The following is a 17,125-nucleotide window of genomic DNA, read 5'->3' on the forward strand; positions in this document are numbered from 1 at the left end:
AGGAAAGTGCTGGGAAAGTGCTGGGAATTCTCATCACCATGGTCACATATATTAAAATATAAAATATATGAAATAACGTAATAAATATCGTCGGATTGAGTGTAGTTTAAACACCAAAGCAATGGTATTAAAATATACTATTATCACTGTTTTTACTAAAATGTTTTATTGTTTGGGCAAAATGCGCTGCACCTTGTCTCTCGCAGCTCGGAACTGAGTTAAAAAAAATCATTTTTTGAAAAAGTGTTTTATATTCTTAAACATTTTATTATATTAAAGAGTAGTCAGTCATTGTAAATTATGGAATTGTTCTTGGTCTATTTCGGTTTAATGAGTGTACAGTACAAAGCCTGATTTGTTGTTTTTTTGTGTTTTGCTATAGGCTATATATTTAAAAAAAAATGTTTGTTCAGAAAATGTTTTATATTTTTAGACATTGTTAATTATATTAGAGTAGATGGGAAGGTCAGTTCTTAATAAACATTTTTATTAAATAACAGGTCTATAGCAGGTTCTTTAGTGTTGCAAATGTTAATTAACATCCTTCTGAACGGATAGCGCTCATTCAAAAAGTCTGCCTGGCTTTAGGATTTATACAGAGAGGTCTGGTTTATTTTTTACGGCTGTTTAAACGGCAAGACTCAAAATCCTTCGCAGTGTTTAAATGCTTATTAAAATGCCATCAATGCCGCTCAGTGACACTAAGATTTCCTTGTGAATTAAGCCAAGTGTAAAATAGAATTTTATTAATTCAATTAACTGTGACATTAAGTCGGAGAAATGCTGTAGTGCTGTGATAGACACACATAAAACTTCTCATAATTACGAGATATTTATTTCATAGTTACGGCATAATGTGTCGTTTTAACGGTTGATTAAAATAAGTACATTTTATTACGTATTTTTATGTTTTTGTCTGGGACAAAATTTTGTAAAGCCCAGTTTAGCCAGAAATAAAGGAACTTAGCACATCTAACAACAAAGCAAACATTTGGAGCACTTGGGGCTTTTATTTTAACTGGAGAGCAAGTTCCCTGACAGAGTCAGAAGGCTGAACTGCTTGGAGAAGGAGGGGATACGTAAATTCTGTCCGTTTTGCATATGAAAGGCCTGAGGAATTACGTTAGCGCCTAGCGCTGCCACACACTATACAACGTTTTTGGTCGGCATTTTTTCAGCATTACGCATGCTTTATGCGCCGTCAGACCCAGGCGAATTCTGACCTATTTGGCTTGCCATATACACACACATGCGCACACAGACACCCTGCGTTCGTGACGAGTCGCTTGTGTCTCCCCGATTTTGTCCCTTGTGGGCGTGACAAGCTCAACGTTCACGTGTATCATGATCCAGCCTCCGACAAGAAAAAAGGCACAAAAAAGGAACGAAAAAAAAGGTTTAATAAATGTTTCTAGTAAATATGTATTTGTTAACTAAATTAAGATTACTAAAATGATTAATAATAAATATAATTATAAAATTTTATATATATAAGCTATACCATCCAGTAAATTTGATTCCCGCTTGAGAAATATACATGTATACATGAAACATATGGTATAAACATGAGGAATCCCTTGGCCACTTTAATTTTACAGCTATAACTCTTGAGCTTGCTAGACTCTTGGTTGTTTCTGTGATTTACCTGCCATTCCCGCAGATCGATGTCCACCCCATTCAACAGAATGCACAGCAAAAGGAACCAAAAGTTCAGAGAGCAGAAGCCTGAGGACCTCGGACCGCCTTGTATGTGATTGGTCCAAAGATTGGGTTAGAATGTCGCTTCACTGCATCATAAATCATTTGCATAAAGTTGAGAAAATTTCAACTTCTTGTTGCTTTGCCGCTTTGTCGATTGTCGGCTCTCACTTGTCACCTCTCACATGTCGCAGCGACAAATCGCACCCTGCCATAGGAAATGAATGGTGGCCTGTCGCGTTGTCGCTTTCCAGTGTGAATGAAGGGGCACACGCACGCAGAAACATACAGGACGTATGTGGAGTGGGACATCCCGTCAGACAACAGTAGAATAAAGAGGTGTTTAATATAGTGTGTGTGGGCGTGCGCGTGTGTGTGCTCAGCGGAGACAACGTAGATTATCTTTGGTGGTTTCTGAGCCCCTAAGAAGGACTGATGACGTCCCTGGTAATGAGTAACGAAGTAGGACGTTAAAATGTATCGGAGTAAAAGTATTAAACTCAGGGAAAATATGTAGTGAATTAAAAGTGGAAGTTTCAACAGTTCTTAAATAAATATTTGGTGTATTTTATATATATATATATTTTTTAGTCTTTGTCAGTTTATGGTGGAAAGACTTTAATGTGCTTATTTTATACCTAGTAATTTATAGACTGGTATATCTAAAATGGTCAATTGTAGAGATAGCATGAACAGATTTATTTAGTCTCTTTTTAGTGGTGTGTTAGTGAATGAACCATATTACCAATGAAAGAAACACTAGGTTAATATATATTTTTTTGTTTTTGAAAACATTAATCATGGAGTTGCTGAAAACATTAAATCCATTAAAGGCAGTGGAAATTATCCAGTATCTGTTGATTTACTAAGTAACATTTGTAATGATAAGCCTGCAGAACGCAAAAATATGAACAAGTAATGTAATTTGTCCATAAATCTTATTAGATCATTAATGTGGAGTTTTCTTCCATTGTTTTAACTGTACTATGTTTACTCTTTCTTTGCAGACTAGCTGACTGTAATCTCACAGTGAAACACTGTGAAACTCAATGCTCTGCTCTGAAATTAGAAAACTCCTCCCTGATAGAGCTGGACCTCAGTAACAATGACCTGCAGGATTCAGGAGTGGAGCTGCTCTCTGCTGGACTGAAGAGTTTACACTGTAAACTGCAGAAACCCAGGTGAGTTTCCAATTGGGTGTGTGCCATATAATATCATGCACAATACCATGCTAAAAACCTAAATATTTTGTTACTTGCTGTGATTTTTTTAGTACCGTTGTGGTACCGTGGCTCAATCTTGAGTTATTGAATTTAAAGCATTATTTGAAATAAATGTAAATTCGCATAAAATCAACCATACAGTGAAAGAAACGTTGTGGTACCGTGGCCCAATCTTGAGTTATTGAATTTAAAGCATTATTTGCCATTAATAAAAATTCATATAAAATCAACCATACAGTGAAAGTTGCCTAAAGTCGCACATGTGATGCCAATCTTGGGTAATTTAATTTAAACCATTATTTAATATAAATAAAAATTCATAAAAAAATCAACGATGTTGTGTAGGTTGCCGAAAGTCGCACACATGATAGCCTAAGAAAGTCTCTTTCAAACAATGGCAGAACCGTTGTGGTAGTATGTCCCAATCTTGAGTTATTGAATTTTAAGCATTATTTAATATAAATAAAAATTCATAAAAAATCAACGATAACGTGTACGTTGCCGAAAGTCGCACACATGATAGGTTAAGACAGTCTCTTTCAAACGATGGCAGAAGCGTTGTGGTAGTATGTCCCAATCTTGAGTTATTGAATTTTAAGCATTATTTAATATAAATAAAAATTCATAAAAAATCAACGATAACGTGTACGTTGCCGAAAGTCGCACACATGATAGGTTAAGACAGTCTCTTTCAAACAATGGCAGAACCTTTGTGGTAGTATGTGCCAATCTTGAGTTATTGAATTTTAAGCATTATTTAATATAAATAAAAATTCATAAAAAATCAACGATAACGTGTACGTTGCCGAAATTCGCACACATGATAGGTTAAGACAGTCTCTTTCAAACAATGGCAGAACCTTTGTGGTAGTATGTGCCAATCTTGAGTTATTGAATTTTAAGCATTATTTAATATAAATAAAAATTCATAAAAAATCAACGATAACGTGTACGTTGCCGAAAGTCGCACACATGATAGAATAAGACAGTCGCTTTCAAACGATGGCAGAACCGTTGTGGTAGTATGTCGCAATCTTGAGTTATTGAATTTTAAGCATTATTTCATATAAATAAAAATTCATAAAAAATCAACGATAACGTGTACGTTGCCGAAAGTCGCACACATGATAGAATAAGACAGTCTCTTTCAAACGATGGCAGAACCGTTGTGGTAGTATGTCCCAATCTTGAGTTATTGAATTTTAAGCATTATTTAATATAAATAAAAATTCATAAAAAATCAACGATAGCGTGTACGTTGCCGAAAGTCGCACACATGATAGGTTAAGACAGTCTCTTTCAAACAATGGCAGAACCTTTGTGGTAGTATGTGCCAATCTTGAGTTATTGAATTTTAAGCATTATTTAATATAAATAAAAATTCATAAAAAATCAACGATAACGTGTACGTTGCCGAAAGTCGCACACATGATAGAATAAGACAGTCTCTTTCAAACAAAGGCAGAACCGTTGTGGTAGTATGTCCCAATCTTGAGTTATTGAATTTTAAGCATTATTTAGAATAAATAAAAATTCATAAAAAATCAACGATAATGTGTACGTTGCCGAATGTCGCACACATGATAGAATAAGACAGTCTCTTTCAAACGATGGCAGAACCGTTGTGGTAGTATGTGCCAATCTTGAGTTATTGAATTTTAAGCATTATTTAATATAAATAAAAATTCATAAAAAATCAACGATAGCGTGTACGTTGCCGAAAGTCGCACACATGATAGGTTAAGACAGTCTCTTTCAAACAATGGCAGAACCTTTGTGGTAGTATGTGCCAATCTTGAGTTATTGAATTTTAAGCATTATTTAATATAAATAAAAATTCATAAAAAATCAACGATAACGTGTACGTTGCCGAAAGTCGCACACATGATAGAATAAGACAGTCGCTTTCAAACGATGGCAGAACCGTTGTGGTAGTATGTCGCAATCTTGAGTTATTGAATTTTAAGCATTATTTCATATAAATAAAAATTCATAAAAAATCAACGATAGCGTGTACGTTGCCGAACGTCGCACACATGATAGGTTAAGACAGTCTCTTTCAAACAAAGGCAGAACCGTTGTGGTAGTATGTGCCAATCTTGAGTTATTGAATTTTAAGCATTATTTAATATAAATAAAAATTCATAAAAAATCAACGATAGCGTGTACGTTGCCGAAAGTCGCACACATGATAGGTTAAGACAGTCTCTTTCAAACAATGGCAGAACCTTTGTGGTAGTATGTGCCAATCTTGAGTTATTGAATTTTAAGCATTATTTAATATAAATAAAAATTCATAAAAAATCAACGATAACGTGTACGTTGCCGAAAGTCGCACACATGATAGAATAAGACAGTCTCTTTCAAACGATGGCAGAACCGTTGTGGTAGTATGTCCCAATCTTGAGTTATTGAATTTTAAGCATTATTTAATATAAATAAAAATTCATAAAAAATCAACGATAGCGTGTACGTTGCCGAAAGTCGCACACATGATAGGTTAAGACAGTCTCTTTCAAACAATGGCAGAACCTTTGTGGTAGTATGTGCCAATCTTGAGTTATTGAATTTTAAGCATTATTTAATATAAATAAAAATTCATAAAAAATCAACGATAACGTGTACGTTGCCGAAAGTCGCACACATGATAGAATAAGACAGTCTCTTTCAAACAAAGGCAGAACCGTTGTGGTAGTATGTCCCAATCTTGAGTTATTGAATTTTAAGCATTATTTAGAATAAATAAAAATTCATAAAAAATCAACGATAATGTGTACGTTGCCGAATGTCGCACACATGATAGAATAAGACAGTCTCTTTCAAACAATGGCAGAACCTTTGTGGTAGTATGTGCCAATCTTGAGTTATTGAATTTTAAGCATTATTTAATATAAATAAAAATTCATAAAAAATCAACGATAGCGTGTACGTTGCCGAAAGTCGCACACATGATAGGTTAAGACAGTCTCTTTCAAAGGATGGCAGAAGCGTTGTGGTAGTATGTGCCAATCTTGAGTTATTGAATTTTAAGCATTATTTAATATAAATAAAAATTCATAAAAAATCAACGATAACGTGTACGTTGCCGAAAGTGGCACACATGATAGAATAAGACAGTCTCTTTCAAACGATGGCAGAACCGTTGTGGTAGTATGTCCCAATCTTGAGTTATTGAATTTTAAGCATTATTTAATATAAATAAAAATTCATAAAAAATCAACGATAGCGTGTACGTTGCCGAAAGTCGCACACATGATAGGTTAAGACAGTCTCTTTCAAACGATGGCAGAACCGTTGTGGTAGTATGTCCCAATCTTGAGTTATTGAATTTTAAGCATTATTTAATATAAATAAAAATTCATAAAAAATCAACGATAGCGTGTACGTTGCCGAAAGTCGCACACATGATAGGTTAAGACAGTCTCTTTCAAACAATGGCAGAACCTTTGTGGTAGTATGTGCCAATCTTGAGTTATTGAATTTTAAGCATTATTTAATATAAATAAAAATTCATAAAAAATCAACGATAACGTGTACGTTGCCGAAAGTCGCACACATGATAGGTTAAGACAGTCTCTTTCAAACAATGGCAGAACCTTTGTGGTAGTATGTGCCAATCTTGAGTTATTGAATTTTAAGCATTATTTAATATAAATAAAAATTCATAAAAAATCAACGATAACGTGTACGTTGCCGAAAGTCGCACACATGATAGAATAAGACAGTCGCTTTCAAACGATGGCAGAACCGTTGTGGTAGTATGTCGCAATCTTGAGTTATTGAATTTTAAGCATTATTTCATATAAATAAAAATTCATAAAAAATCAACGATAGCGTGTACGTTGCCGAACGTCGCACACATGATAGGTTAAGACAGTCTCTTTCAAACAAAGGCAGAACCGTTGTGGTAGTATGTGCCAATCTTGAGTTATTGAATTTTAAGCATTATTTAATATAAATAAAAATTCATAAAAAATCAACGATAGCGTGTACGTTGCCGAAAGTCGCACACATGATAGGTTAAGACAGTCTCTTTCAAACAATGGCAGAACCTTTGTGGTAGTATGTGCCAATCTTGAGTTATTGAATTTTAAGCATTATTTAATATAAATAAAAATTCATAAAAAATCAACGATAACGTGTACGTTGCCGAAAGTCGCACACATGATAGAATAAGACAGTCTCTTTCAAACGATGGCAGAACCGTTGTGGTAGTATGTCCCAATCTTGAGTTATTGAATTTTAAGCATTATTTAATATAAATAAAAATTCATAAAAAATCAACGATAGCGTGTACGTTGCCGAAAGTCGCACACATGATAGGTTAAGACAGTCTCTTTCAAACAATGGCAGAACCTTTGTGGTAGTATGTGCCAATCTTGAGTTATTGAATTTTAAGCATTATTTAATATAAATAAAAATTCATAAAAAATCAACGATAGCGTGTACGTTGCCGAAAGTCGCACACATGATAGGTTAAGACAGTCTCTTTCAAAGGATGGCAGAAGCGTTGTGGTAGTATGTGCCAATCTTGAGTTATTGAATTTTAAGCATTATTTAATATAAATAAAAATTCATAAAAAATCAACGATAACGTGTACGTTGCCGAAAGTCGCACACATGATAGAATAAGACAGTCTCTTTCAAACGATGGCAGAACCGTTGTGGTAGTATGTCCCAATCTTGAGTTATTGAATTTTAAGCATTATTTAATATAAATAAAAATTCATAAAAAATCAACGATAGCGTGTACGTTGCCGAAAGTCGCACACATGATAGGTTAAGACAGTCTCTTTCAAACGATGGCAGAAACGTTGTGGTAGTATGTCCCAATCTTGAGTTATTGAATTTTAAGCATTATTTAATATAAATAAAAATTCATAAAAAATCAACGATAACGTGTACGTTGCCGAAAGTCGCACACATGATAGAATAAGACAGTCTCTTTCAAACAATGGCAGAACCGTTGTGGTAGTATGTCCCAATCTTGAGTTATTGAATTTTAAGCATTATTTAATATAAATAAAAATTCATAAAAAATCAACGATAACGTGTACGTTGCCGAAAGTCGCACACATGATAGAATAAGACAGTCTCTTTCAAACGATGGCAGAACCGTTGTGGTAGTATGTCCCAATCTTGAGTTATTGAATTTTAAGCATTATTTAATATAAATAAAAATTCATAAAAAATCAACGATAGCGTGTACGTTGCCGAAAGTCGCACACATGATAGGTTAAGACAGTCTCTTTCAAACAATGGCAGAACCTTTGTGGTAGTATGTGCCAATCTTGAGTTATTGAATTTTAAGCATTATTTAATATAAATAAAAATTCATAAAAAATCAACGATAACGTGTACGTTGCCGAAAGTCGCACACATGATAGAATAAGACAGTCTCTTTCAAACAAAGGCAGAACCGTTGTGGTAGTATGTCCCAATCTTGAGTTATTGAATTTTAAGCATTATTTAGAATAAATAAAAATTCATAAAAAATCAACGATAATGTGTACGTTGCCGAATGTCGCACACATGATAGAATAAGACAGTCTCTTTCAAACAATGGCAGAACCTTTGTGGTAGTATGTGCCAATCTTGAGTTATTGAATTTTAAGCATTATTTAATATAAATAAAAATTCATAAAAAATCAACGATAGCGTGTACGTTGCCGAAAGTCGCACACATGATAGGTTAAGACAGTCTCTTTCAAAGGATGGCAGAAGCGTTGTGGTAGTATGTGCCAATCTTGAGTTATTGAATTTTAAGCATTATTTAATATAAATAAAAATTCATAAAAAATCAACGATAACGTGTACGTTGCCGAAAGTCGCACACATGATAGAATAAGACAGTCTCTTTCAAACGATGGCAGAACCGTTGTGGTAGTATGTCCCAATCTTGAGTTATTGAATTTTAAGCATTATTTAATATAAATAAAAATTCATAAAAAATCAACGATAGCGTGTACGTTGCCGAAAGTCGCACACATGATAGGTTAAGACAGTCTCTTTCAAACGATGGCAGAAACGTTGTGGTAGTATGTCCCAATCTTGAGTTATTGAATTTTAAGCATTATTTAATATAAATAAAAATTCATAAAAAATCAACGATAACGTGTACGTTGCCGAAAGTCGCACACATGATAGAATAAGACAGTCTCTTTCAAACAATGGCAGAACCGTTGTGGTAGTATGTCCCAATCTTGAGTTATTGAATTTTAAGCATTATTTAATATAAATAAAAATTCATAAAAAATCAACGATAACGTGTACGTTGCCGAAAGTCGCACACATGATAGGTTAAGACAGTCTCTTTCAAACAATGGCAGAACCTTTGTGGTAGTATGTGCCAATCTTGAGTTATTGAATTTTAAGCATTATTTAATATAAATAAAAATTCATAAAAAATCAACGATAACGTGTACGTTGCCGAAAGTCGCACACATGATAGAATAAGACAGTCTCTTTCAAACAATGGCAGAACCGTTGTGGTAGTATGTCCCAATCTTGAGTTATTGAATTTTAAGCATTATTTAATATAAATAAAAATTCATAAAAAATCAACGATAGCGTGTACGTTGCCGAAAGTCGCACACATGATAGGTTAAGACAGTCTCTTTCAAACAATGTCAGAACCTTTGTGGTAGTATGTGCCAATCTTGAGTTATTGAATTTTAAGCATTATTTAATATAAATAAAAATTCATAAAAAATCAACGATAACGTGTACGTTGCCGAAAGTCGCACACATGATAGGTTAAGACAGTCTCTTTCAAACAATGGCAGAACCTTTGTGGTAGTATGTCCCAATCTTGAGTTATTGAATTTTAAGCATTATTTAGAATAAATAAAAATTCATAAAAAATCAACGATAATGTGTACGTTGCCGAATGTCGCACACATGATAGAATAAGACAGTCTCTTTCAAACAATGGCAGAACCTTTGTGGTAGTATGTGCCAATCTTGAGTTATTGAATTTTAAGCATTATTTAATATAAATAAAAATTCATAAAAAATCAACGATAGCGTGTACGTTGCCGAAAGTCGCACACCTGATAGGTTAAGACAGTCTCTTTCAAAGGATGGCAGAAGCGTTGTGGTAGTATGTGCCAATCTTGAGTTATTGAATTTTAAGCATTATTTAATATAAATAAAAATTCATAAAAAATCAACGATAACGTGTACGTTGCCGAAAGTCGCACACATGATAGAATAAGACAGTCTCTTTCAAACGATGGCAGAACCGTTGTGGTAGTATGTCGCAATCTTGAGTTATTGAATTTTAAGCATTATTTAATATAAATAAAAATTCATAAAAAATCAACGATAGCGTGTACGTTGCCGAACGTCGCACACATGATAGGTTAAGACAGTCTCTTTCAAACAAAGGCAGAACCGTTGTGGTAGTATGTCCCAATCTTGAGTTATTGAATTTTAAGCATTATTTAGAATAAATACAAATTCATAAAAAATCAACGATAATGTGTACGTTGCCGAATGTCGCACACATGATAGAATAAGACAGTCTCTTTCAAACAATGGCAGAACCTTTGTGGTAGTATGTGCCAATCTTGAGTTATTGAATTTTAAGCATTATTTAATATAAATAAAAATTCATAAAAAATCAACGATAACGTGTACGTTGCCGAAATTCGCACACATGATAGGTTAAGACAGTCTCTTTCAAACAATGGCAGAACATTTGTGGTAGTATGTGCCAATCTTGAGTTATTGAATTTTAAGCATTATTTAATATAAATAAAAATTCATAAAAAATCAACGATAACGTGTACGTTGCCGAAAGTCGCACACATAATAGGTTAAGACAGTCTCTTTCAAACAATGGCAGAACCTTTGTGGTAGTATGTGCCAATCTTGAGTTATTGAATTTTAAGCATTATTTAATATAAATAAAAATTCATAAAAAATCAACGATAACGTGTACGTTGCCGAAATTCTCACACATGATAGGTTAAGACAGTCTCTTTCAAACGAAGGCAGAACCGTTGTGGTAGTATGTCCCAATCTTGAGTTATTGAATTTTAAGCATTATTTAGAATAAATAAAAATTCATAAAAAATCAACGATAATGTGTACGTTGCCGAATGTCGCACACATGATAGAATAAGACAGTCTCTTTCAAACAATGGCAGAACCTTTGTGGTAGTATGTGCCAATCTTGAGTTATTGAATTTTAAGCATTATTTAATATAAATAAAAATTCATAAAAAATCAACGATAACGTGTACGTTGCCGAAATTCGCACACATGATAGGTTAAGACAGTCTCTTTCAAACAATGGCAGAACATTTGTGGTAGTATGTGCCAATCTTGAGTTATTGAATTTTAAGCATTATTTAATATAAATAAAAATTCATAAAAAATCAACGATAATGTGTACGTTGCCGAAAGTCGCACACATGATAGATTAACACAGTCAGTCGCACACTTGATAGCTTAAGACAGTCTCTTTCAAACGATGGCAGAACCGTTGTGGTAGTATGTGCCAATCTTGAGTTATTGAATTTTAAGCATTATTTAATATAAATAAAAATTCATAAAAAATCAACGATAACGTGTACGTTGCCGAATGTCGCACACATGATAGAATAAGACAGTCTCTTTCAAACAATGGCAGAACCTTTGTGGTAGTATGTGCCAATCTTGAGTTATTGAATTTTAAGCATTATTTAATATAAATAAAAATTCATAAAAAATCAACGATAACGTGTACGTTGCCGAAAGTCGCACACATGATAGGTTAAGACAGTCTCTTTCAAATGATGGCAGAACCGTTGTGGTAGTATGTGCCAATCTTGAGTTATTGAATTTTAAGCATTATTTAATATAAATAAAAATTCATAAAAAATCAACGATAACGTGTACGTTGCCGAAAGTCGCACACATGATAGGTTAAGACAGTCTCTTTCAAACGATGGCAGAACCGTTGTGGTAGTATGTGCCAATCTTGAGTTATTGAATTTTAAGCATTATTTAATATAAATAAAAATTCATAAAAAATCAACGATAACGTGTACGTTGCCGAAAGTCGCACACATAATAGGTTAAGACAGTCTCTTTCAAACAATGGCAGAACCTTTGTGGTAGTATGTGCCAATCTTGAGTTATTGAATTTTAAGCATTATTTAATATAAATAAAAATTCATAAAAAATCAACGATAACGTGTACGTTGCCGAAAGTCGCACACATGATAGGTTAAGACAGTCTCTTTCAAACGATGGCAGAACCGTTGTGGTAGTATTTCGCAATCTTGAGTTATTGAATTTTAAGCATTATTTAATATAAATAAAAATTCATAAAAAATCAACGATAACGTGTACGTTGCCGAAAGTCGCACACATGATAGAATAAGACAGTCTCTTTCAAACGATGGCAGAAACGTTGTGGTCGTATGTCGCAATCTTGAGTTATTGAATTTTAAGCATTATTTAATATAAATAAAAATTCATAAAAAATCAACGATAGCGTGTACGTTGCCGAAAGTCGCACACATGATAGGTTAAGACAGTCTCTTTCAAACGATGGCAGAACCGTTGTGGTAGTATGTGCCAATCTTGAGTTATTGAATTTTAAGCATTATTTAATATAAATAAAAATTCATAAAAAATCAACGATAATTTGTACGTTGCCGAAAGTCGCACACATGATAGGTTAAGACAGTCTCTTTCAAACGATGGCAGAACCGTTGTGGTAGTATGTGCCAATCTTGACTTATTGAATTTTAAGCATTATTTTATATAAATAAAAATTCATAAAAAATCAACGATAATGTGTACGTTGCCGAAAGTCGCACACATGATAGATTAACACAGTCAGTCGCACACTTGATAGCTTAAGACAGTCTCTTTCAAACGATGGCAGAACCGTTGTGTTAGTATGTGCCAATCTTGACTTATTGAATTTTAAGCATTATTTAATATAAATAAAAATTCATAAAAAATCAACGATAACGTGTACGTTGGCGAAAGTCGCACTGATGATAGGTTAAGACAGTCTCTTTCAAACGATGGCAGAACCGTTGTGGTAGTATGTGCCAATCTTGAGTAATTTAACTTTAAGCATTATTAAAAATCAACCATAGAGTGTAAGTTTCCAAAAGTCGCACACATGATAGCCTAAAACAGACTCTTTTAAATGATGGTATGTTCCGGTCCCCCCTCTTCTTTGTGATATGGTATGTTCCGGTCTCCCCCCCTCCCCACCCCCCCATGTGAAATGTTTTTTTCCGTTCCCCCCCCCTACTGTGTGAAATGGTATGTTCTGGTCCCATAAAAATTCATATAAAATCAACCATGCAGTGAAAGTTGGCCAATCTCGCACACGTGATAGCCAAAGACAATCTCTTTCAGATGGTAGAACCATTGTGATGGTTTGGGTCAATCTTGAGTTATTTAATTTTAAGTATTATTTAATATAAATAAAAATTCATATAAAATCAACCATACAGTAAAAGTTGCCGAAAGTCGCACATGTGATAGCCAAAGACAGACTCTTTCAGACGGTGGCAGAACCGTCGTGGTACCTTGGCCCAATCTTGGTTATTGAATTTAAAGCATTATTTGCTCATAAAGGCCTTGTGCTGATCCGCATCACGCTTGGAGTGATGAGGAGAAAGAGTGCCATTTACCCACCCAGAGAGAGACAGGGCAATTGATCTCCCTCGCGGCTCTGATGGCAAGCTACATGAACAGGATTCAAACAGGATTCGTATCTAGCTATTGTTGAGCCACCGCTTATATATTTTAATTTATTAACTATATATTAATTTCTCTGTACTAATGCTCTGGTCAGGTCTGGATGGTTGAAGTAATTTTTATGGGTTTTTTTTGTAAAATATTGTAATAACATATCACAGGCTGGTTATTTTTTGTAGTTGTTGTTATTGAAGTTGTTTGTATTGTCGTCCTGTAAAGAGGACTGCAAGAGCACAGCACAGAATGATCAATGAGGTGAGGAAGAGTCCTAGAGTTTCAGCTAAAGACTTACAGTGATCTCTGGGGCATGCTAACATATTTGTTGACAAACCTACAATAAAGAAAACATTAAACAAGAATGGAGCTCATCGGAGGACACCACGGAGGAAGCCACTGCTGTGCATTGCTGCATGTTTAAAGTTTGCCAAAGAGCACCTGGATGTTCCACAGCAGTACTGGCTAAATATACTGTGGACAGATGAAACCAAAATTTAGTTGTTTGGAAGAAAAACACAGCGCTTTGTGCGGAGAGGAAAAAAGGCACAGCCCACAATCATCAAAACCTCATCCCAACTGTGAAATATGGTGGAGGGTGAATATCATGGTTTGGGGCTGCTTTGCTGCCTCAGGGCCTGGACAGATTGCCGTCTTCAACTGGAAAATGAATTCCCAAGTTTGACAAGAAATTTTGCAAGAAAAATTTAGACCATCTGTCTGCCAACTGATATTCAACGGAGGATGGATGATGCAACAACGACCCAAAACATACAAGTAAATCAACAACTGAACGGCTTCAACAGAAGAAAATACACCTTCTGGAGAGTCCTTACCTCAGCCCAATTGAAATGCTGTGGCATGACCTCGAGAGAGCGATTCACACCAGATAACCCAAGAATATTGCTGAACTAAAACAGTTTTGTGAAGAGAAATGGTCCAAAATTCCTCCTGACCGTTGTGCAGGTCTGATCTGCAACTACAGGAAACGTTTGGTTAAGGTTATTGCTACCAAAGGTTCACATACTTTTTCCACCCTGCACTGTGAATGTTAACATTTTGTGTTCAATAAAACCATGCAAACATATATATTTTTGTGGTATTAGTTTAAGCAGACTGTGTTGGTCTCTTGTTGTGAAGATCAGAACACATTTAATTACCAATTTATGCAGAAATCCAAGTAATCCTAAGGGGTTCACATACATTTTCTTGCAACTATAAATGTACCTCCTACTTCAGTAAACTGTAAGCCACAATTTTATTACAATTCACCCTTTCTCGTCTTGAGTAGTAACTAAAGTATGGGTGTGATGAGATCTCACAAGACTAAAGTGGGCATACACATGGCTCTCTGTATCTGCTTACGTTAAAATGTTCCGTGTTCCGTAAATTGCATCATCTGCCGAGCCTAGTGTTCCCACTCATACATTCCTGCCATCACGTTTTTAAATGCAGTGCAATGCAAAATTGCAAACATGTGCAGAACCCTGACCTAGTTGGAGGGTTGTGTGTGTGTATTTGTGTGTAAGGGAGAGAGAGTCTGAATACTGATTACAATGTTCATTTATTTACTTGATTGTGATTATTTAATACATTATTTAATAACTAGTTAATTTACATTAATACCTTCCGCCTGTTTGTGTGTGTTTGTGTATTGGTGTGTTTGTGTTTAGGGTGGAAAATAGAGGGAAAATCAGAATCAAACCAGGACTAAAGAAATGTAAGTTCACACACAGACTTAACACACACACACACACACACACACAAACACCCACTCACACACACATACAAACACACACACACAAACACACACACTCTCTCTCTGTATCAGTGCAGTGTGTGTAATGTGTGTTCTTCTGTTCAGACGGCTGTGATTTGACACTGGATCCAAACACAGCACACCCTCGTCTCTCTCTGAGTGAGAAGAACAGGATGGCGGTGAGGAGAGAGGAGCTGGAGTCATATCCTGATCATCCAGAGGGGTTTAATGTGTATCTGCAGGTTCTGAGTAGAGAGAGTTTTACTGGGCGCTGTTACTGGGAGGCTGAGTGGAGTGGGAGGGGAGGAGCTAAATTAGTTCTGAGTTATAAAACCATCCGCAGGAAAGGAGTGAGTTTTGACTGTCAGTTTGGATGGAATAGAAACTCCATGAGTCTGTTCTGCTCTGATAATGAATACTCTGTTCATCACAATCTAAACATCACTAAACTCCGCCCTCCTCCCTTCGGCTGTAGGAGAGTAGGAGTGTATGTGGACTGTCCCTCCGGCATTCTGTCCTTCTACAGCGTCTCCTCTGATACACACACACACACACACACTCACACACATTCTACACCACATTCACTCAGCCCCTCTATGCAGGATTTGCTGTTTATGATGACTCCTCAGTGTCTGTGTGTGACATAGATTAACCTTTCCGGTGTGTGTGTGTGAGTGTGTGTGAGTGAATGTTTGTGTAAGTGTAAGTATGAGTAAGTATGTGATTGTGAGGGTGAGTGAATGTGATAGTGTGTATGAGTGTATGGGTGTGTGAGTGGTGAAGGGTGTGATTGGAGATAACCACACCTTCACACTCTTATTCTTAAATGTTTTATACATTTATATATACAGTTATTATTTTTACTGTTCACATTATAATTCACTTAATAACCTTATGATCTCTGCTCTCTTTTTAACTGTCACTATGACAAGGCTTTGGAGGTTGTTTTTACTTTTTCAGGAATCAGGAAGGTCAGAGTGTTTTCATCAACAATGAGAGCTGTGAGGAGAACGTGACCCTGAGTGGCAGAGAAGCTTCACTGCTTTTCTGCTGTTCTGGGACCAGTGCATATGAACTAGGAGACAACAAGCTCTCTGAGTGAAGTGCTGGGAACCTCTCCTCAGATAGCCAGCGCATGCCTGTTCTACACGGCGTAAAGTCGCACACAGGCCAGAAGATCTTTCCATCCACTCTTTTCCTCCGTTTCATCTTCTCACAGACTTTAGGACACTTAAGGACTGTCTGCTGTTTTCATGAAGGACACAGCGCTGAACAACATCATGATAAGAACAGACAGGCTGGAGCGGATCACGTCATTAAAACTGGACAACATGCTGTTAACTGGACTTTGCTGACGTAATCATATTGATAAGTTCTGTTCAATCACGTCATTTGCATAAATGTATAACTGCTTGGATGAAGTCTGAGGAGTTCTCTCTGTCCCTCGACTGGCTTTAGTTTCTTTCTCTTTCTTTCTCTCTCTCTCTCTCTCTCTCTCTCTCTCTCTCTTTCTCTCTCTTTCTCTCTCTCTCTCTCTCTCTCTCTCTCTCTCTCTCTCTCTCTTCTCTCTCTTTCTCTCTCTCTCTGGGTTGCGAATGTGTTGATCTATCAAGATTGTATTCGTTGATGTACTTTTACTCTTTTCTAATATATATCTATTTTTTTTTGTTCCTTTTATATATCTGTAATGCTGAAACTATTTTTCAAGTAAACTTTAATATATTTTAAATTCTAA

General features: G+C 35.4%; 1 protein-coding gene across 1 annotated transcript; it reads left to right on the top strand.

Annotated features, from left to right (window-relative positions):
* The first annotated feature begins 1,752 nt into the window (after positions 1–1,752).
* On the top strand, positions 1,753–17,125 carry LOC125804525 (stonustoxin subunit beta-like). The gene is made up of 4 exons (XM_049483272.1): positions 1,753–2,037; positions 2,706–2,879; positions 15,305–15,351; positions 15,496–17,125. Exons 1-4 carry the CDS (start codon positions 1,958–1,960, stop codon positions 16,035–16,037), a joined length of 843 nt encoding a protein of 280 aa, XP_049339229.1. The 5' UTR covers positions 1,753–1,957; the 3' UTR covers positions 16,038–17,125.

This window comes from Astyanax mexicanus, chromosome 9 (genome assembly GCF_023375975.1).
Source record: "Astyanax mexicanus isolate ESR-SI-001 chromosome 9, AstMex3_surface, whole genome shotgun sequence".
Classification (NCBI taxonomy): Eukaryota; Metazoa; Chordata; class Actinopteri; order Characiformes; family Acestrorhamphidae; genus Astyanax; species Astyanax mexicanus.